At 38.2% G+C, this 22,346-nt stretch overlaps 1 protein-coding gene across 2 annotated transcripts in view; it reads right to left on the bottom strand.

The window, feature by feature from the left end:
* The window catches only part of Plcb1 (phospholipase C beta 1), an 855,615-nt gene that overhangs the window by 576,129 nt on the left and 257,140 nt on the right, over positions 1–22,346 (bottom strand). For both annotated transcript variants that reach the window (XM_004661511.2, XM_004661510.2), the window contains exon 3: positions 14,438–14,506. In XM_004661511.2, the coding sequence (XP_004661568.1) occupies positions 14,438–14,506 (69 nt within the window). The remainder of the gene's footprint in view (positions 1–14,437; positions 14,507–22,346) is intronic.

Below are 22,346 nucleotides of genomic sequence, written 5' to 3'. Positions count from 1 at the left end.
TCTCTTTTTGTGTTACCTGGAAGCTGAAAGCCAGACAGAGAAGATCCCAGAAAAAGATAATGACACCAGGGACAGTTTCCCAGTGACATCTTTCCACTACATCACACTTGAAAAAATTTGTATCAATGGCATCAAATTATTGCTCCATCAGTGGATTAATCCATTGATTAATTCAGAGACATCATGATCTGATCATTTCCCAAAAGCCCACCTCTGGACATAATCTGAGCCTTCAAAACCTGAGTCTTTTGTGAAAACCATCCATATACAAACATAATGATGAAAAATGGAAGAAATTTTGGAAGTTTAAGAATTGAATGTAGACCTATATATTCCATTCAATTCTTTCTTCTACCATGATACCTCACAAATATTGCTATATCACATAATGTAGCTTGCAAAATAATATGAGGTACCTGTATTAATTAATTCTCACAGTCTATGGTTAAAAAAAAAAAATCTGTCAGCCACTAGAGATTATCTTGCCATACTTCATTGTATAATGAGGAAACTGTGGTCCTTAAAAGATAACATGACTCCTTCAAAGTGGTTCCACCAGTTGAAAATCACAAATGAAAATCCAGTGTCTTCATAATCCCATGCAGCTGTAACAAAATACCTGAGAGTGAACACTTTAAGAGTAGACACATCTTTGCTATTGTTGTAGAAGGCGGAAACCTAGAATTAGCCAGTTCAGTGCCTCATAAGGTCTGCTCTCTGAGTGACTGAGGACAAAAAGAAAGAACTCTTTGTGAAGTTCGCTTTCTAAACAGCTACATCTCATTCATGAGTGAACAGAACTCATGACCTCATCTCTTTTTAATGCCACTGCATAGGAAGCTAAGTTTCAACATAAAATTTGGAGGGGACACAAAATTCAAATCATAGCACCCATGTCCCTTGCAAAGTAGCACTGTGCTCAGTCTGCTGTGGGTACGAATGCTGTATGGGAGGTAGGATGTCAGACCCTGTATCTCAGAGAGTATTCACTGTTTAATCTCTTCTCGTAGATCATGTTCCACTTCAAATTCCAGTTTTTCCATGTTGGACTAGGTATTGAATTACTTGCCAAACTACTTTCAAACTTAATCTCCCAAAATGGAGGTAGAACACAGAATATATATGCACAGTTATCTACATGTTGTACTGAGTGCTGGGAAAAAATACATCAAAAAATGACCTTAAAACAAGGAGAGAGGTAAGTGGCAGTGAGACACACCTAAAGTCAAACACTATTCCAATGCATCTGGCAACCCTATCCAGCAGAGAGTATCATTCCAGAAACACTAAGGACAATCCTAGGAACTCTCAACTAATATGTGCTCTGGGGTTTGAATTTGGGGCTCTTGGACCTCAAGCCTTGCTATTTTATTTCCAAACAGTGCTTTATATTTTTCTTTCAGTAGTTTCAAAGTACCGAAAAAAGATACCAACATGTTCTTAACTGGAAGAAAATTGCTCTAAAATTATTTTGATTGTTTAGAAAATCTATTTACCTGTTGGCAAATCTAGACAGTTTTCAAAATAAGAACTGTAAGTCTTAGTATAACAGGGTTGTTATAATAGTTCTCTGGGGTTAGGTGTTTGGCTTAAAAGATAAGTAGGCTTGCTTCAAGTTCATTGTTTTTATAGTTAATATATTACAAGTAGATTTGTGTAGGTAGGTTAAAATACTAGAGCTTGAAAAGTATAAATTTCTCAGTGTGAAGCAATCCACAGTAGTACATGGAATTCTACTATACACAAGTAAATGACACAACACTTTCTTTTTTCTACTCTGATACAATATGAACCTTAGTTATAAATTTTATACAGTAGGTAAAACACATTGACAATAAGAGCTAAAATGTGTTTAGCATGTACAGCAAAATGACAATTTTCTTGAGCCCTTTCCATGCATTTTATTCTTCGATTCTTAGAACAACTAGATGAGATAAACAGAGATTATTCTTAAATTTCAGATGAAGGAACTAAGTCTCAGAGAAGGGTAACACCTTGCTGGGTTATACCACCTGATACTGGCTTTGAGGTACTGCTCTCTGACTCAAGTCTGCCATTACCTTCTGCTATATGCTTAGGTGTACAGGCACACATGTTGCAGAAAACCAGAAATGAGTGCTCACAATAAAAAAAAAAAAAAGTTTTGGTAGTCAAGCCACACCAGCAAGGCATTAATGTGGATTTCTGAAATGGCTGTGACTATGGAGATTTATCTACTTTGAAAACATAGTCATTATAAAGGAAGAAAAAAATCACTTATCTTAATTAGAGTGACCCTCCTTATAACGAAGTAAGTAGAGCTGGAGAGATGGCTAAGCAGTTAAGGAGCTTGCCTGCAAAGCCTAAGAACTAAGGTTTGATTTCCCAGTATCCATGTAAGCCAGATGCACAGATGGCACATGTGTTTGGAGTTCTTGTACAGTGGCTAGATGTCATGGTGTGCCCTTTTCTCATATTCTGTCTTTTTTCCCCTCTCTCTCAAATAAAAAAAAAAAAGAAAACAAATATAAATGCTTTAAATTGAGCAAGTCATAAATTTGGGTGTCTAATTTTGTGAGGAAATACTATTATTGGCTGAATTACACCCCTAAAACTTCATGTGTGGAAGTCCTAATTCAAAGATGACAGAAGAGAAGAGGCTGAGCCTCAGGACACACTGCTCTCTATTGAGTAGAGTAGTTAAGTTTCAAGAGGACTAGAATAAAAATTCTAGGAAAATTCCTAGGGCCTTTCTGGATCATACTTTCAGAATCACTATTTTTTAAAAAGAAACTCTTTCCAAGCTGGTATTCTTTTCGCTTACAGTGATGGTTATCCAACTTGGCTGAGCACCAGTGCCTTCAGGGAGCTTTAAAGAAAATATGGTGCCTGAGTGCTACACCAGACATTTCAGTTTAGTTGATCTAGGTATGTACTAGACACAAGGATTTTAAAAAGCTCCCCAAGTGCTTCTCATACGTTTATACTAAAACCCAAGTTTGAAAGTCCTGGGTGGTTGTGGTGGAGGCTGGAGGATCAGGAGTTTGAGGCCAGCCTGGGCTACACCTGTCCACTTTCTTGGCTTTTAGCCTCTCTTGAGCTTTCATGTCTCTACTTTGGTAAGCCCCCTCATCTCAGTCCAAGTGCAGGAGAGGTTGACACCCCTCCTCCCATACACCCTCCCTACACTCTCCTGCCTTCCACATGGCAGCAGCTCTCTGTACTTCCTTCTCTTTCCTCCTCTTAATCTAATAACGTCTCTCTTAACCTAAGAAAGGAAGAAAGAGAGCGATAAACTAAGAAAAAACAGAGAAAAGAAAGAAAGAGACCTCTCATTTAGAGACAAGGACACATAGTTAATTTGAGATTATTATCAGAGACGTCCACAAGATGGCGTAATTTTGCATTTGAAAGAATTAGAATGGAGAAATGTTTCCAAAACAATACTGCATCTTTGTAGATAGAACAAATCAGATTTAATTTGAATTCACATGAGATAGAAGCAATGATAACATAAACTAAAACCTTCACACAACACCTAGACTTTAGTTAAATTCATGCTACTAATCCAACCCTCAATACCAGGGTCCGCCCTGGACCAGGAGATACATATCCTAGGGGGCCATGACCTTTATTTATTCTGACTTCTTGGCAGAACTGTAGCTTCTCCCTCACTCCTCTTCAACTCTTCAAGGGTCTTTGGAGCTGTTAGACAGGAGGGTACAATGATAAGTACTTGTCATAATTTTTTTGAATCTTTATTTAGACACACATAGTTTAAGCTCATTATATGTTACAGTTGGCACACATATGCACTGAATAATGTAGCCACTGCTCGGTTTCTCGGATGTAGTTGTTAAGAGGCATACCAACATCTCCTCAAGGAAGGGAATTTAATATCTCATAAAAGTCAACATATGTAAAAATTGCTTTAAAAACAAGCAAAAAGCTTTTGATTATTAGAGATTTCCTATACTGCAGTAATCACTTTTAGAACCTTCTCTTGTTCACTCCTCAGTGTCCTTGAAGGTAATGTGCAGGTAAAAAAGCTGTCAGAGCTTTAAGTACAAATATTTGCCAACCACACCCCCAGCATCCTGATTATTTCTGTTAGGAAAGTTATATAAAGGTTTTTGTTTCCAAGGAAACCACTGACATCTATGGAATTTAATGAACATGTAAAGGAAGTATGCCTTATATTTTACATTTGAAGGTAATCTTAAATAGCTATCAAACACGCACACACATACACACTTAGGACAATTCTGTAAAATTTTAGCCCTACTTTGCTCCCCTTTAGTAAAGAAGTAAATAAACACATCGATGGAAGCAGAATGACAGAAACAAACTGAAAACGGTTTTGCAACATGTGAGGTACATTAAGAAACAGTTGTAGCTGAGAATGAGGGCCAAAGGTTGGCCTGTTAGCAGTCTAGTGAAATAGGAAGGGACCTTGGATTTTGGCATGGAGGACTCTTCTTTTCTAATTCTCAAACATCTACATCAAACTTTATGTCTGGGTTTCACGCAATGGTAAACCAGAACAAAGCCAGGGAATTAGCTTGCAATCAGTGAGAAGAGGTAATAAGTAAAGCTCTCCTTCAAACTCCATGCCTCATAGGTGATTCACTGAAACCACTGTTGTATGGCATTCAAATAGCAGCTCATTATGGAATGTTTCTATTGGCATTCATATTCCAGGATGAGCTATTTAAGATGTGACAATCCTTAGGTAAACAGCCCATTTTGAATATAAGCAGGGATAGCTCATCCTTGTGGGACATTTTGAAAGAATTTATGAAATGACATCTTCAGTAAAACTATAAGTGTGCAAAAGTGACGTTTCAATAGAAACAAACAAACAAAAAATAGGCCTGAAGGAAGTTTAGCATTTGACACAAATACACTGTTGGTGTCCGTTTTTCAAAGCACATGTCCTTATAGCTGTGATGTGCTTTTCTTTGGTCTTCTGTGTCCTCACTGGACATTTCTTTGTACTGTGACAAAGTATACAAGGCATGACTCACCATTTTAAATACAGTTAAGTGGCATTAAGAATGTCACACTGTTATTCGACCATCATCACCATCCACCTGTAGACCTTTTCCATTTTTTTCAAACAGCTCCACACACATTAAGCCACAACAATTCATTCTGCCCTTCCATAGCTGGCAGCCACCTTTGTAGCTTTATGAATCTGAATCTATATGCATATAAGGGAAATCGGGTCATGTTTGTCTTTCTGTGCCTGACTTATTTCACCTGAAGTGATATCATCAAGGTCATTCATACTATAGCAAATATTATAGTTTCAGGCACCCCCCCCCCCGGCCGAGATAGGGTTTCACTTTAGTCCAGGCTGACCTGGGATTCCCTATGTAGTCTTAGAGTTGCCTTGAACTCACGGCAATCCTCCTACCTCTGCCTGCAGAGTGCTGGGATTAAAGACATGCGCCACCATGCTCAGAGTTTCAGCCCTTTGTAAGATTACTATTCCATCTGAAGCAGATGCTGTGTTTATTATATGTACTCATCCACGGATGGCAATGATGGGTAGGTATCTTCTTGAGTTCTTCTTTCATTCTTTTGTGTCTGTTCCATTCTTACACTTTTGTTGGATCCTCCAAAACTCTTCAGTGTACAAACTAGAGAGATCAGGGTTTAGTCTCCTTTCATACAAATATTCCTTAGGACACCTCACCCAAGCCTTCATATTTAAACACACAAAGTTCTATCTCCAAAGCCAGTATCCCCCCGCACCCAACTCCAGGTGTGATATCCTTTTGATATAAATCTCCGCCTTTAGTATTCAAAAGCCAAACTGTGGACTTTTCCATTCTAAAATGTGTTCTTTTATTCCTTTCCTTCTTGGGACATAGCAACTCACTTCTAATTTATCAAGTCAAGATACTTGATGGCTGTTCTTGAACACTTTATCTCATACTTCATATCCAGCACATTAATAACTCTTTCATTCCATTTTCAGTGCATATTTAGATGTTGTGATATTTTTCTTTCATCTACAGCTACCATCTGGGTCACAATTCACCATCACCATGGTCCAAGGTGTTTCCAGTAGCCAGCCACTTACTCTCCAGTGCTTCAGATTTTGTTTCTGTGCTAAGAATTTTGTGATACCTTATTACTTTTACAGCCCAAGCCACTGGTATGGTCTCTTATATCTGAGCAAAACTGTTGTTGCATTGACCTCTCACTGTTCCTCTAACATGTTTTCCCTTGCTCTGGCTGCCCCTTTGCCTGGATGCTTCCTGCGGTCAAGCTACTTCTACTCCTCACTAATTTCCAATTCTACTCATTGGGATGCATCTCATTATTAATAGAACTTACTCAAAAGCTGTGTATAACAGGAAGCATTTCCATCCATCATTACTTGCAGTCTCCTACCTATTCTGCCTTGTTTTTCTCTGTTGTCCTCCCCACACTCTGACATGCTGGGTCCTACCTGTAAGCCAGAGGCCATGACATGCTCTATGGTTTTCATAGTTCTTCACTCAGTGACTTCAGGCAGGCAGCACAGAACTTAACCGGTTCCCACAAAAAGACAGCAAGCAAAGAAAGTCAGGGAGTTCTATTTATTTTTAAGACCAAGTTTACCAGCACTACTACTCCAAAATAGAAGTTATACAGGGAACCAAGCTGCCGGCCCATTTTGTTCACTGTGGTTTTTCCCATAGCCCTAGAGTGCCAGGCAGAAATCCTCATTAAGTGACACCTTGTCAGATCATTAAAAAATGAAAAATGAGTCATGATTTTCTACACAGTGATTACATAGAGAAAAGCAAAGCCTAATCACTTTTTAAATACTGATTTAACACTAACTTGCCTCATGTGATTTTGGCCCATACTGTCTTCCATCTAGAATTTAATTGGTGCCTAGATAATTACAAAGGAATCCATGTTGAAATTAATATTACATATCTGTAATAAACTAACTGTCTTTTACCAAAAGAATGAACTGGCTTTAGGGCATGTGAAACATCTCGCTTTGTATGTTTGTCAAACTGTAGATAAATTTTCCAGGATTCGGCCATATGCACTCCTGAATGCTGACTATTGTCAGTAGGAGGACTTCACATAGCAAAGTTGGGAGATATCCACGACCATGCTGGTCCAGTTGAGAATAGCATTCAAAAAGACATATGCAGTGTTTGATAGCAGTCCTGTTTTCTTTTGGTTTACATAGCATATTAATGTTGAGCCTATGCCCTGTTTTTCTTTTGAAAGTTCACCTGTTTGGCCATATCTATGACAAGGAGTTTTACATAAAGTCAACTTGCTTTACATTATTTTTTTTAAAAAAATGTTTATTTTTATTTATTTGGGAGCAACAGACAGAGAGAAAGAGGGAGATATAGAGAGAATGGGTGCACCAAGGCTTCCAGCCACTGCAAATGAACTCCAGATGCATGCGCCCCTTGTGCATCTGGCTAACATGGGTCCTGGGTAATTGAGCTTCGAACCAGGGTCCTTAGGCTTCACAGGCAAGCACTTAACAGCTAAACCATCTCTCCAGCCCAACATTATTTTTTAATAAAAACGTTTTTATCGGAACCTGTCATAAATATTAAAAACTGCCATGATGATAATCCCCTCCCAAAACCCTCTTTTTATTTATTTTTTATTGACAACTGCCACAATTAAGGACAACAGCCCATGGTAATTCCCTTCCTCCACCACTCTCCCCTTTGCAACTCCACTCTCCATCATAACCTCACAATCAACCTCTATTTATTTTATTTTATTTATTTTATTTTATTTTATTTTATTGTCATCATCATTTCCTCTTGTTATGATGGTCTTGTGTAGGTAGTGTCAGGCAGTGTGAAGTCATGGATAACCAGGCTATTTAGTGTCTGGAGGAGCACATTGTAAGGAATCCTACCCTTCCTTTGGCTCTTTCATTCTTTCCACCACCTCTTCTATAATGGACTCTGAGTCTTGGAAGGTGTGATAGAGATATTTCAGTGCTCAGCACTCCTCCATCACTTCTTCTCAGCACTATGGTGACTTCTGAGTCATTCCAAGGTCACTGTCATCTAAAAAAAGAAGCTTCTCTAACCAAACGTGAAAGTATCATTAATATATGGGTTATGAACATTAAGAGCAGTGCTTACTGGCTAGTTTGATGAGTGTAGTATATACATTTAGCCAGACACCAGCATATGTTATATCCCTAGGGCTCATGACTACCCCTTTCATAGGTTTTCAGTATCAGGCATGTATTCATTAACATGGAGTGACCCTCAATTATAATTAGAGTGCAGTTGGTCTCTCCCACAACGGGCATGCCCCTATTGCACCCTTTGCTCATTTGGTCTGGCTGGCCAAATTTAAGGCTTGCAGTGTCCTCTGTTGAGTATCTCCAATGGTTATTTCTCTCTCTCCCACTGAACTGCATGCAGCATAACTTTCTCTAGATTTCTGTTGGCTGGTCTACATGGAGAATGTTTTCAGCTCAGCTTCAGCAGGATTTCTCAGTGACCTTGCAGCCCAGAAAGGGAATATAAAGGAAACAGAAAGGAAGGGAGTGGGGACTTAATAGGGTGGTATAGTATATATGTAAGTAGAAGAATAGATTAATAGGGCCTAAGTGAGATCAGGGGAAGAGACTGAGTAAAGGAAAGGTGGGGAGAGTGCTAATCAAAATCTAAGAGGGTATGAATAAGTCATATGGAAACCTACTTTTTTGGAAAATGGAGCACCTAGAAGCCACAGATTGTTATTAAAAAAATTTCAGTGCCAGGGATGGGATACCTTCCAGTGAGTTGCTGGCCAGGAGGTCCCTCATGCCCTCAAAACATTATAGGCTATTTCCAAGGCTCTTGGTTTCCCACCAGGATTAGATGGTAAGACCCTATTGCTAATGACATCATTTTTCAAATCTGGAAGATAGAGTGTCTTGGCTTGGTTAACTTCCTCATTTAAAACTGGACTCAAAGGATAATAGAAAATACACCTGAAACCAGGCATCCACCATTCACTCCCATGTTACTGATTAGGAAAGGGAGGCTCCAGCATAAAACATACCTCTTTCAGCTCATTTATGACACAACCGTCAACCAAGCTGACAGCTCCACTTGCCCACCTGATGTACTTTTCAGTATACCACAGGACTCATTATAACCTAACCATCATGAGGACAGAGTTATCTTTTTGTAGTAGCATCTGCAAAACCATTCTCATATGGCATATCACAAAAAATTTATTGTGTGTGGTCACTTAGAACATATAGCTGAGAACATATAATGTACATGAGAATGTTCATGAAACAAGTCACTCTGCATAAGATGGATATTTTAAATCTACTCAAATTTATTTTCCTTTACTAATGCTGAACACAAGCTAGTGAATTAATCTGATGGGTCAGGAGTTACTAATAAGTCCAGAGCTACTGAGACAAACACTCTTTCTGCAAACAGATCCCTCTGAAATCATATACAGGTGTGCAGCAGAATCTCAATTATGTACCACAGCACCTCATATGTAAACATGCGTAACATGGAGGATGGAAAGAAAAATAAATTTTAGATTTAAAATGATAAATTTTTTTTCTTCTCCAGTGCACATTTAAATAAAACAGCCTCTCAAAATCTCTCCAAAGAGAAAATTGTAAAGTGGTAACTTGATGAAGGGCAGTATGCAGTAAAGAAGATTAGGATTGCTTGCACTATGTTAGGATTCAACATTTAAACTCATTAATAGGGCAGTACAAGATGCCTTGTCCATTTTCTATAAATGTTATTTCAAATCACAGCAGGCATAGAAAACAGTTCATTTTCGACTAGATGCTGAATTTTTATGTAACAAGATGCTGTGAGAAACAAAAATAATATGAATACATGGATAAATATTTGTAGGGGGCCTGAGCATTTTGATATATATCAGTTCCACAAATGTTTTGCCTTCCTTTGTAGTCTATGGCTTGTGCAGAAAGTCTTACAGTCAGTCTGTCCTCTTGGTATAATGTCTTTTTGTCCTGAATTGGCAAGTCTTTTTTTCATTTTGTCTCAATTTTCTTTCTTCTTTTTCTCTCTTTCCTTTCTTCCTTCTTTGATTATCTACTTTTCTTTTGACACAGGGTCTTGTTATGCAGACCAGGATGATCTAAAGTTTCTGATTCTCTTGGCTCAGCTTTATGTTCTGTGGTGTTCTCTTCAGTTTCTTCATGGTCTCTGATTGAATCGCCCTCATCTAGGCCATATGCCTTGTGTAGCAGTTACTCTACTGGCATCTTTCTGGAGAGCCCTACTGGACAGATCCTCAGTCTACACCCTCTCAACTTCTTGTCAGGAAGGGAAGGCAGTCACTGATAAGAGTGCCTTGCAGAGGACAGTCACTGTGGGAAACCAGAGGATGGAAAAGACAAATGAAATCGAGGCTGGCAAGAAAAAGAGAAGCCTAGTTATTGGTTTGTCACCAGAATAAGGCTTAACTGCACAGAGTTACGTTATCGCAGTTTTGAATACATTGCAAACATTTTGTGTTTTAATGCATGCATGTGTGTATTCTGGTGTGTACACATGCATGTGGAGAAAAGAGAACCTCATTCCTCAGGAATGTCATACTGTATTTTTTGTGTTCTTTTTATTTTGTTTTGTAAGACAGGGTTTATCCCTGGGTCCAATTAAGCAAGATTAGCTGGCAGGAACCTCAGTAATCCTTTTGCCTCCACCTCCCCAAGTGCTTAGATTATAAGTGTTCACCACTATTCCTGGCATTTTAGAAAAGATAGTGGTGTCTTCATTCTTGTGAAATCAAGTACAATAATGGATGAGCTATCTTCCAGCTCTGAACTCCTGCCAAATACTGTGGGGGGAGGGGTTGAAGGCACATGCGTTTGCAGATGTGTGCACACCACACATGTGGACACTAGAGGAGAACATTGGGTGTCCTCCTCTTTTGTTCTTCCACATTATTTATTTGAGATCTCACTAAACACATAGCTGCCATTTTGTGGAGAGGGGCCAGACTTGCTGACCATTGAGCCCAAGCAATTCTCAAGTCCCTTCCTCTAACACAAGACTGGGATCACCAGCATGCATGACCCTGCCTAGCTTTTTGCATGAGTGCAGAGTATTGAACACAGGGTTAATGAGACCCTCATATTTGCTTGTGTGGCAAGCACTCTTACTTGCTGTGCCACCCCCTCAGACATTTGATATGAGTTATGTTTATGCTTATTCAGGGTAACATCATTCCTGTCAAATCAAAAAAATAATTGTTACACTGTCACTTATATCAACATCTTTATTGCCTAGGGATCTATAAAGCCCTTTCTGGAAAGGCCTATACTCTCATCCCTCTTGAGAACATGAACTTCTCCAACCTAATAGTGTGTGTGTGTGTGTGTGTGTGTGTGTGTGTGTGTGTCTGTGTGTGTCTGTGTGTGTTTATATGTGTATAAGTGCAGGCATGAGCATGCCACAGCATGCATATGGAGATCAGATGACAACTTCAATAGTTAGATGTGGGCCCTCAGTCCAGTCCTCACTGTCTACATCCTTAGAGGAAGGATCTTCTGCTCACTGGTCTGTTTGTCAAGCTACCTGGCATGTGAGCTTCAGGTGGATTCTCCTGTCTGTTCCTCCACTCTTGTCCTAGGCATATAGATTACAGTTGGCCATTACAGCATCTAGCTTTTTATATGTGTTCTAAAGATTGAAATTCAGGTCTTGGTCTTCAGGCTTGCACAGAAAAACACTTTATCAAATAATCCATATTCTAGACCAGTCCTGAAAATTTTTCAATAATAACAAAAATCATGAGGACAGGAGCCTGGAGGTATTACTCAGTGGTAGCGTGTTTGGGAAGCATGTATGCGGCCTTTGGTTCTATCTTTAGCACCATAAGTAAAATTTTAAAAAGATGGTAATAGCAACAATAATGTCCAATGTATGTTTACTGAGTACTGCCTACATTAAATTAGTAATGTTCAAACTCTGATGACAATTTGTCATTCCAAACCCTAATGTCACACCAGACCCCTTGGATGTGAGAAATAGCCATCAGCCATTATAAAAAGTCTCCTAGGTAATTTTTAAAATTTTATTTTATTTATTTTAGAAGGGGGAGAGAGAAAGAGAGAGAGAATGGGAGCATGAGGGCATTCAGCCACTGTAAATGAACTCCAGATGCATGTGACATCTTGTACTCTGGCTTACGTGGGTGCTGGGGAAGTGAACCTGGGTCCTTTGGCTTTGCAGGCAAATATCTTAACTGCTTAGCCATATCCCCAATACCCTCCCAGGTAATTTTAAGAATAGTACAATTTGAGAACTCCTGTGCTCAAAGTTTGGTATTTTTTTGTTTTCATTGCCTCCTTATAGCATTTCTATGCAGCACCTATTGTCACTCATGTGCCCAGGAGAATGAAGTCAGGCTAAACAGGCTCAAGCAGGTATTAGGAAAAAAAAAAAAAGCAAGCTTTGGAAATATTAAGATAACATGAGACTCAGAGAGAGCAGTAGGAAGAGGAGAGGAAGAAAGCGTGAAAAACAACATCACACAGAAGAAGCCATGTGTCCCTCAGAGAAAGTGTTAGTGGAAACAACCAAGTGTGAGTCATAAAGGTGCATCCTGAGGAAAAGCAATTTTGAGTATAATCAGAATTATCAGCTGAGCAGAGTACAGATGCTACATCACTTCATTCATCCATATTCAATAGACATTTATCAAACTGCAACCACAGACAAAGCCCTTCTCTAATAAGCTGGCTGTGAGCTGTAATAAAAGGACCAACTCTCTGCCTGCAACTCTCCATGTGGCAGGAATTGACTGAGTCTGATGCCTGAGATGCAGCCAGGTCTGATGTATTGCACACCAGTGTCCTCAGCCAGTATTGATATTAAATCATACCAATAAAGCTTGGATTAAAAGATAAGCTTCATAGCTAACTTATTGACATACTATAGATCTTGGCACTAACAACAGGCTTACATAAAATTTGGCTGAAACATTATTGGGAAAGAGGAAAAGAAAAGATCCTTTCCTAAACCAAAAACTGTGAACACTTTTGAATCACCATCAATAAACATTTATTACGAGATGCTTGCTATGACGTTAAATTCCCTGCTACAAGGAGATAAATGTAAATCACTAAGTAGCTTCACATGAAACACCGTTAGAAGCTTTCTTGCAAACATTCCTGATTATTCTTTGAAAACATTTTCACTTTTCATGCTTGCTGGCAATCACTTTAACCCTCTTAGCCATGCTTCCAGATTCTGTGTGCTTGCTCTTTGCCAGACCCTTTCAGCACCTACGCTCTGCCCTGCTACGTCTCTGAAGAAAAATTGTTCTAGCTGACATTTTCTGTATTTCCAAAGCAATGGATCATTCTGGATGGCAATGAAACTATTGTGACTTTTAGAGGAAAAATCAAAAGTTATAGGAAGACACTCAAAGAAAATTGCTAGTTTGAGCTTCCAAATAGTAACTATACTTCTCCTTTTGATTTGTCAGAATGCTCTCAGCTCAAAATGAACTAAAGTGAGAAAATTTAAACCCTAAAACATTTACCACTTTGATGGCAAGTCAACATATCCCAATGGATAATATAAGTTTTAAAAATAAGCATTTCCTTCATCCCATTCTTTAATATAACCTTTAAAAATAAACTGTATCTGCACATTTCTTAAACAAAGGTTTCAAAACAAAACCAATGACATTTTACATAACGGATCCTGAAATACTCTGGTCGTCACTACCAATATGTGTTAAGACATACCTTTTGGCTTCATTGATGGTACTGTAGAACATTTGAAGTACACAGGTGATAGTAAATGTAAATAAATAAAACTGCTTCACAAATACTTGTGATGTTCAATGATATTGTCCAAGTAATGTCAAGGGTACCTTAGCAATTTTGAACTAACAAATCCAGTTTGAGTATGTCATCCAACACACTTGGATACAAAGAATTTTGAATTGCAGAAATTTTTGAGTTTTAAAATATTTGTATATATATATATAATAAATAATGTCTTGGAAAGAGACACAAGCCTAAATATAGATTCAATCTCATTTCATATACACCCCACACATATACCCTGAAGGTAATTTAATACAATATTTTTAGTGACTGCAATCCATAAAGTGAGAGGTCAGTGTAGAATTTTCTCCTTGTGGAATTTTGAACACTCAGAAAATTTCAGTTTGGATTTTCTAAGTAGGAATGTTCAACCTGTAACTATGTGGCATTATTTTTTTCTCCTCAGATAAAAGTATCAAGAGCAAAAAGCAGTCCCCTACATTTTATCCATATGGTCTCTCATTGTTCCCATTTTTTAATAAAAGTGTAAGTGTCTGTGGCATTCTGGCTGTTATGTTTTACAACATCCACAACAGAGAAACTTTTAATTGGGGCAATTAATTGACATCATGACACAGATAAAGAACCAAGGCAGCAGCTGGTATGGGAACCGGCTCTGTTTCTTACCTTGGGAGCTTTGGCATGCTTCCCACACCTGGCATCTTTGACAAGGCTGAGATCTAACAGCTCCGTCTCCTGGAAGGCAAAAAATTGTGAAACTGTTAAGCAACTGCACAGATCTTTTTACTTTGCTTCATGTTATTGACATTGCTTTTAAAAAAATAATATCATCTTGAGACTTGCTTGAGGACTTCTTTGCGCTTGAGCTGTCCCCTCCTTGCCACCCAGTTTGCAACTTATTGAATTGGGATGAAAACCAACAGATTACTTACTAGCTGTTAACTGTTCAGCTTAATATATGTTCTGATATATTTTCTAAAACATTTTGAAAGAATATAGTACAGTTATCCTCCAAGCCATTCCGAAATCAGAAGGAATCAAGCTTGTTTGTTCTACTGTTGAATAGTAATCCTGACTGTAGGTGGGCAGAAAGGAAGTCAAAGAGATGGAGGACAATGCAGATAAAAAGGAAGGAGAAATGACTTCCATTAGCTCACTCATGCATTGGTCTGTATTTGCAACCCCACAACCAACCTGTTATACCCAGCAACCTCATGCCACCATCCTCACACTTCATTATACATTATCGACACCTATAATATGCACACTATCCTAGAACACAAGACACACAGATATGATCACTTTTCCAGATTTCTATCAAGTGGGGAGGTATGAAGAAATATATGTGCTCATGATAAGGACAAGCATGTCAAATTAAAGCTAACTGCTATGAGATGTTAGCAAATAGAGTTTTCTCCTGATTGAACTATGGAGGAACCATTAAACTTTGAGGAGAAATAGGGATAAAGCTGGTTCATTTTAGTTGGAGAAATAATTTAAAGAATGGCCCAGAAACTTGGGTTTTTCCTAAGTATTCATGGTCATAGACACTTCAAGACAGAGAACAGTGCGGGAAGAAAGGAGCTGAGAAAGGGAGGATTAAAATGCCATCAGGAGAAAGACATAGAAAACCTTCAGGTATGCTGACAATGTCATTAGGGATCCACATGGGAGGGATTCAGTGTCACATTTGGGCTGAGTGTAGAGAGTGTGAAGAGAAGACATGAGAGACAATACCACCAGGGAATTGACATCCTGAAAATCAACCCCCCCCCGCCCAAGACAGTGAGCATGAAGCTTGGGGCCTACATGCTATCAAGTTATAAAGTGGACTCTGTCACCAGAAGCATTGCCTTGTGGTCCAATGAGAAAATATTGTCTTCAAGTGCCTCCACATAACTAACTTTGATTCCTAGGTAATGGACCAGTGACATTTGAGCATTTTGTCCCTTCTCCCAGAGGTACCACATAATGAAGATACTGAAGGTATCTAGTGTCAACCTGGGATTCAATGTCTTCTCTGTAGAACTGTCCAAAGGGAAGCGGAAACCACACTTTTGGAAGTTTCTTCACCTCCACAGTAACACAAAACACCTGGCTCAATGAAGTTTAACTTGGGAGATGGAAACCAAGTGGAGATTTGGAAGACAGAAGACAGAGTGAAAGTCTGTTATAGGAAAAGACATAAACAGAGACAGAATGGAAGTGCTGAGATTTCTTCTTCCTCACTGGGACTTGGAAATTCGGGTGCATTTTGGAGATGGTGGTTTAAGAAATTTGATCAAGTACAGATTCTATTCGCTAATTCATTCATTCATTCCTTATTGGATACTGGCAAGGTGTACACTGGCTTTGGAAGAACATGGTATCTTTTTATCCAATCCATTAAGATGAAAAAGAACTCTCTAGTGGGTGAAGAGAAGTGGTTTTAGAGGGAATAAGGGTCAGGTCAAAATATACAGAAGCAGAAACGGTGTTCAGAAAACCACAGGAGGGGCTGGAGGGAGGGCTTAGTGGTTAAGCACTTGCCTGTGAAGCCTAAGGATCCAGGTTCGAGGCTGGGTTCCCCAAGACCCACTTTAGCCAGATGCACAAGGGGGCGCACACATCTGGAGTTCATTTGCAATGGCTGGAGATCCTGCCGCACCCATTCTCTCTCTCTCTATCTGCTTCTTTCTCTCACTGTCTGTTGCTCTCAAATAAGTAAACATAAATGAAAAAAAATTAAAAAAAAGAAAACCACAGGAGCCTTGGGGTGGTGCAGCAGCACCAAGTAGCAGTCATCACCTTCAGATCTAGGGTCAGTACCTGAGTCCACTCTGTGTCCTTACTCATAAAGCACTGACATTCATGCTTGATGTACTTTTCCTTACAATTGCATGGTGGCTAACGTGGACATAGAATAAGATCTCTACATGCACATCGTATGTTTACCTGAAATTATAGCAACACTTGCTATTCAAAGTTACTCCTCCCAGTTGAACAAACAATAGACTGAAATGTTACTTGCCTGATTATACACAAAGCCCAAATTGCTTTCACAAAGAACCTACATTGTAGCAAGCATCATTACATAGACTTTTATATTACAGATAATGAACACTTTTCTACTTTCAGCTGGAGGAAGCGCTCATTGCCCAAGTCATGGAGGGATAGTTAATGCCAGATACCTTAGGGATTCATTCTGATACCATGGAACTATGCAACTCCTCTTAATCGTGTGTAAAATTGTTTTTGCAAGGAAAACACCCAGGGTGATACTGAAGTGGGTAATGTGCCACGGAAAGACCCAGGTGCGAGTGATGTTCATGAGCTCTTTCTGCTGGAAAGTGATAATTAACACAAGGACTCCTGCTTCTATTTGCATGGAAAAGCCATCCCCTGAATTAGCTGCGTCCCTTTCTCCTCTACAATGAAGAAAATGATGGACAAAATGAGAACCCCAAGGCACAGGACCACAAAAATGTTACTTATGTCATTAATACTTCTAGGTTAATTTTCCTGCATTAACAGTTTGACAACCCATTCTCTTTATTGTGAACAGTGAAATGTCCCCCATTGCAACTCACTGAAGAGTTACTGCCTTCCAGCTTTACGGAATTCACTGAACATCAATTGTGTCATCTAGCAAATTAAGGTGATAAGATCTCTGATACAATGGCTCTCAGAATGCGGCCTGCATGAGAGTTACCTGGAAGGCTTAAAGACATCAAGTCTGTCCATTGGCTGGACACCTTGTGAGTTCTGAGTTCCATCACTCTGGAGCAGGCCTAAGAACTACGTTTCTAACAAATGCCAAGGGATGTGGCTGTTGCTGGTCCAAGTACCAGTACTTTGATGAGTGCCTGAGTGCCAATAAACACACTATCATGATTAATAAAAGCTGTTCGAGTTATATAAAGAACATTCAAGTTGTTTTTCTATTGGGTAATGTCAAAAATATCCCTAGTGAATGCAAAAAAACTGTAAAATGTGGCTAATGGTGAATGATCTTGGCTTAAATTGGAGTTAACTGAAGAAAAATATCATCCCATCCTGTTTTGAAAAGTTCTTTTATATTAAATTTTACTATACCCAGGCTGGAGGAATGGGTCAATGGTTAAAGACACTTTCTTTCAAAGCCTGACAGTCTGGGTTGGATTCCCCGGTACCAAGTAAAGCGAGATGCACAAAGTGGTGCATGCACCTGGAGTTTGTTTGCAGAGGCTAGAGGACCTGGCATGCCCATTCTCTCCCTCTCTCTCTCTCTCTCTCTCTCTCTCTCTCTCTCTCTCTCTCTCTCCTCTCTTGCAAATAAATAACTGAAATAATTTAAAAAAATTACCACATGCAAGTAAGTATTGTTGAGTTCAGAAATGTAAACAATTACTGACAACATTTTTTTGTGGGCTGAAATTGCTCCACCATTTAATATCTGTATCACAGTTTGTAACACTAGAGATGTCTTTAGAAAAATCAAAAAAGGAAATTTATTCTCCATAACTTCTAAGGTCATCTCACAATGTAAAGAAACTGGGGTTTCCAAAATGTATGTAAGTAGAGAAAAATGTGGTAACAGACCTCTTCACTTGAGGACCAGAAATGAAAACTGCCTATTACAGAACACATCCTTAGGGCCCCTACTAAACGTACTAAAGTGTGCTTTGCCCTCTAAGTATGGAACAGTGAATTAGCAGCAAATGTTAGAGGGAATTTTCTTTTAGACTTTTGTTTTGAATGAATGATGAGAAAAGCAAGACCTCCAAGCCAAGGGGAGACAGATGGTACCTGATGCTGACTGTTCAGCAGAAAGGTTTCAATCTATCAGCCACAAACCTACCGTGAGCTAGATGAGCCATGAAATCCACTGCAGACTCAAGAAAGAATACAATTTAAAATGCAACCCTTTCCAGAATACCAATTTTTATGCATTGTTACCAAATTCCACTAGTCACCCAATATAATAGTGTTCTTCAAATTCACATAATATATAATCAGAGCTGTGATTACAGTCCCAAACATTTCACAGAGAAGATATTAATGGTTGGGTGTGTGTGGTATAATTATGCATACCTCCACATGTGGTGCATTCATTAAGTTGTTCAATCCCGATTTATCAAAAGTAGAACACATTCATGTATCTTGACTACCAAGCATTCTTAAAATGAACAATTTATCAAATGGTTTTTAAAGCGCTATAATGAGGTGATTTTAAAGTAAAGAGAACGGACATAGACTCTACTCTTTGTTTCTTAACTTTATTCTGTTTCTGAGTATTGTACAGAATTTTGACAATGTAGCCCTCCAAAAAATAATTCTCTGCATTTGCACTGTCTCTAGTTTGCTTTGTTCCCTTGGTGTGACTTTTGTGTTTGCTTTTTTTTTTTTCTTTCCAACCTCAACCTGCAATGGAGAATCAGTGAAAGAAACACCAGTCAAAATGAGCTGCACCACAGCTCCAAACAACTACAAGAAAGAGCAAAGGCAATCATTTGATTTTCCTTATTTAAACACACTTAGGTTTAATATCAGCAAGCTTCATAAAGCTAAAAATTAGAAAATGTACATTCTGTCTTGGAACTAACACTTGTTATCAATGCTAAATTAAGCAAATTATTGCAGATGCTTGTGTGTGTGTAGGGGTGCTCTTATGAGACGAACACATGCAGGTGCCAGCAATATCTTGCTTATTGGACTACTGTTTAATCAACTGAGATATTAAACTGAGATCTCAATTCAGCAAGTGGGGACAATACATGAATATTAACCCTTATCCTACAATAATTCATATCCCAAGTGAAAGGGGAAAGATCCTTGTAAAAAACAACAGATGTTGATGGACAAAAGCATCCAGTAAATAATATGTGGAAAAATATGGAAGCCTTGTAAATTAATTATATTTAATGAAATCTGAAGCCTAAGCAAGAGCATCAATTTCTAGAGGAAACTGATTTCACTTTTATGTGTCAAAATTATATGCAAAGTAAGATGAGCATTTGCAATGTAAAAAGTGCAACATGAGACTGTTCTTGTGTTACAGGTTGTAACTATTAACATGAAGTTCCTGGATTGGCTATGAATCTCTTAACAAAGAGAACTTGCTGTTTCATCTCCAGTTATACAGTGCTTACTAAAGTTCAGAGCAGGAGCTACATTCTTTGTGGTTTATGGAAAGAAATACACACTGCGTGAAGATAGTAAGTACTGTCAAGCTTGGGTTCTAAAAAGAACACATTGTATAAAGTATCAATAAATATCAGCTTTATTCAAAAGTCCAGCCATGTGCCCAGCTGTTTCAGATAACCAAAGGCTGTAAAATACTGGCTAGTAAGTACTGTGGACTACCTATCATGTTTTCATGTTCTCTCAAATGCAATACAATAAATAAATATAAAAAAGCAAACTATGAAGGACACCCAATGTTTTCAGTGTCAGCTATTCTATTCTTAAGTACAAATAATTTCCTTTCCAAACTATTCCCCTAATGAAATGGGCAGGCATATAGGTAATGTGGCAGATAACCTGCGGAGTAGTTTTATTTATATCTTCTTTACTTCTTTTTTCCTTTCTTACCCCATTAACTCTTCTTCAAAGAATAAGGTATCCACCAATGTCTGAAGATAATAAATTCTTTTAAGAGCGAATATATATATATATATATATATATATATATATATATATATGTATGTATGTATATATACATACATGATGAATATTCCACATCAACCAGCCAGGCAACAATAATGTTTAATCCCAAAAGACTGCTCAGAAAAGTATAAATTCTATTTTTTGTTTATTTTTATTTATTTATTTGAGTGTGACAGAGAGAGAGAGAGAATAGGTGTGTCAGGGCCTCCAGCCACTGCAAACAAACTTCAAATGTATGCGTCCCCTTGTGCATCTGGCTAACATGGGTCCTGGGGAGCCAAGCCTTGAACTGAGGTCCTGAGGCATCACAGGCAAGCACTCAACCACTAAGCAATCTCTCCAGCATAAATTCATAAATAAAGTATAAATTCTGTATGACTTGACTGGGTAGAAAACAGAAAGAGAAGAATGAAGGTAAAGCCTACAAAAACAGAAGACATCTAGAGTGACAACTCACTCTACATCATCCGTAGCTTAGATGTGGCTTGTGTAAAACTTGGGGTCTGGAAAATTTATTATCTCATCCTTTCATTTTTTAAATTTTTACTGAGCATGTACAATGTAGTCCACCTTTAGTAAATACTGAGGCCATAATTTTGAACAGGAGAAAACTCAATGAAGCACTAACTTGGTAGAAAGCTTTTAATCTGGATGTGGCTTGAGCGAGGGCCCTAGAGAATTGCCCAAGACAGAGGGTTCTCTGAGAAACTTATGACAGAGTTGATGCCTGAAAGGAACAAAGAGGACACAAGTGGACAAGGACACCCAAGAGATGACAGCCCTGAGGAAGGAACATAATGCATAAAAGATAGAAGCGGAAGTACTCTGAAGTAGACGGGTATAACAAGTATAAGAACTTCTGCCCTAATTAAAAGCCTTTGCAATGTTTTGAACAAGAGATTGACATGACCAGATCTTCATAGGAATAGATAGATCATTTTGGCCTGAAAATATACATAGTTTCTGGTATCTATGGCAAATTTGTTCCAGAACCTCCATGGCTACCAACTTCTGCAGATTCCCATATGTCCTTTATATAATTGGTATAGTATTTGCATATAACATGTAACTCTGGCCCAGTGAAACTATCATAAATGTTTTAAAGAACTAAGTTTGTGTAAATTTGTTATGAAGAAGTAGATAACTAATATGATTCTCCCATAGTTTATAAATTATAATGCACTTAACTCAGAAAGGCATCTAGATGAATTGCTATGCCTTGACACCTTAACCCATACAAAGACAAATGTCTTGTCATCACTCTCAGTGAGCATGCCCAGCAATCACTTTACTGCAGACCTTTGAAAGTAGAGAAAAGTAGAGGAAGAAACTCTGTCCCAAAGCCAATACATCAATTACCCCAAATCACACAGACTGTGTGCTTATTGAAAAATAATCCATATATCCCCAGACTTATTTATTCCCCTACATTACTTCACAATATTGGCATAGTGCCAGGAGTATTGAGTAATTGATATGGACAAAACACAGGTAAATCTTTGTTCACATAGAAGAGAAGCATAATTATGTAACAATTACAGATCATTATTACACAGGTTAATACAAGAATGCATCACTAGTTTTCTTTCAGAAACTACATCTGTACAAGTTAATTTGAAATATATTGAGTGATAGCTAGTTCATTTTGTCTTTGTAAATCATTAGTGAGATAATTGCAATAGTCATTGCTTTGCCTTATGTATCTTTGTTTAAAAACATTAAAAAGTTAGGAATAAAATATCTAAGTATAAATTTAAAAGCAGTTAAATATAAAACTATAATCTAAGAATGAGAACTTTATTGACATAAAAATAATAAAATACTATTGTGGGCTGAAGAGATGGCTCAGCAGTTTAAGGTAGTTATAATTGTTTTTACAAAGTCTACCAACACAGGTTTGATTTCCCAGTAACCACATAAAGCCAGACATGTCCATTTGCAGTGGCAA

This window comes from Jaculus jaculus, chromosome 8 (genome assembly GCF_020740685.1).
Source record: "Jaculus jaculus isolate mJacJac1 chromosome 8, mJacJac1.mat.Y.cur, whole genome shotgun sequence".
Lineage (NCBI taxonomy): Eukaryota > Metazoa > Chordata > Mammalia > Rodentia > Dipodidae > Jaculus > Jaculus jaculus.
The sequence above is the reverse complement of the archived record's forward strand: the minus strand, read 5'-3'. Positions and strand labels throughout refer to the sequence as shown.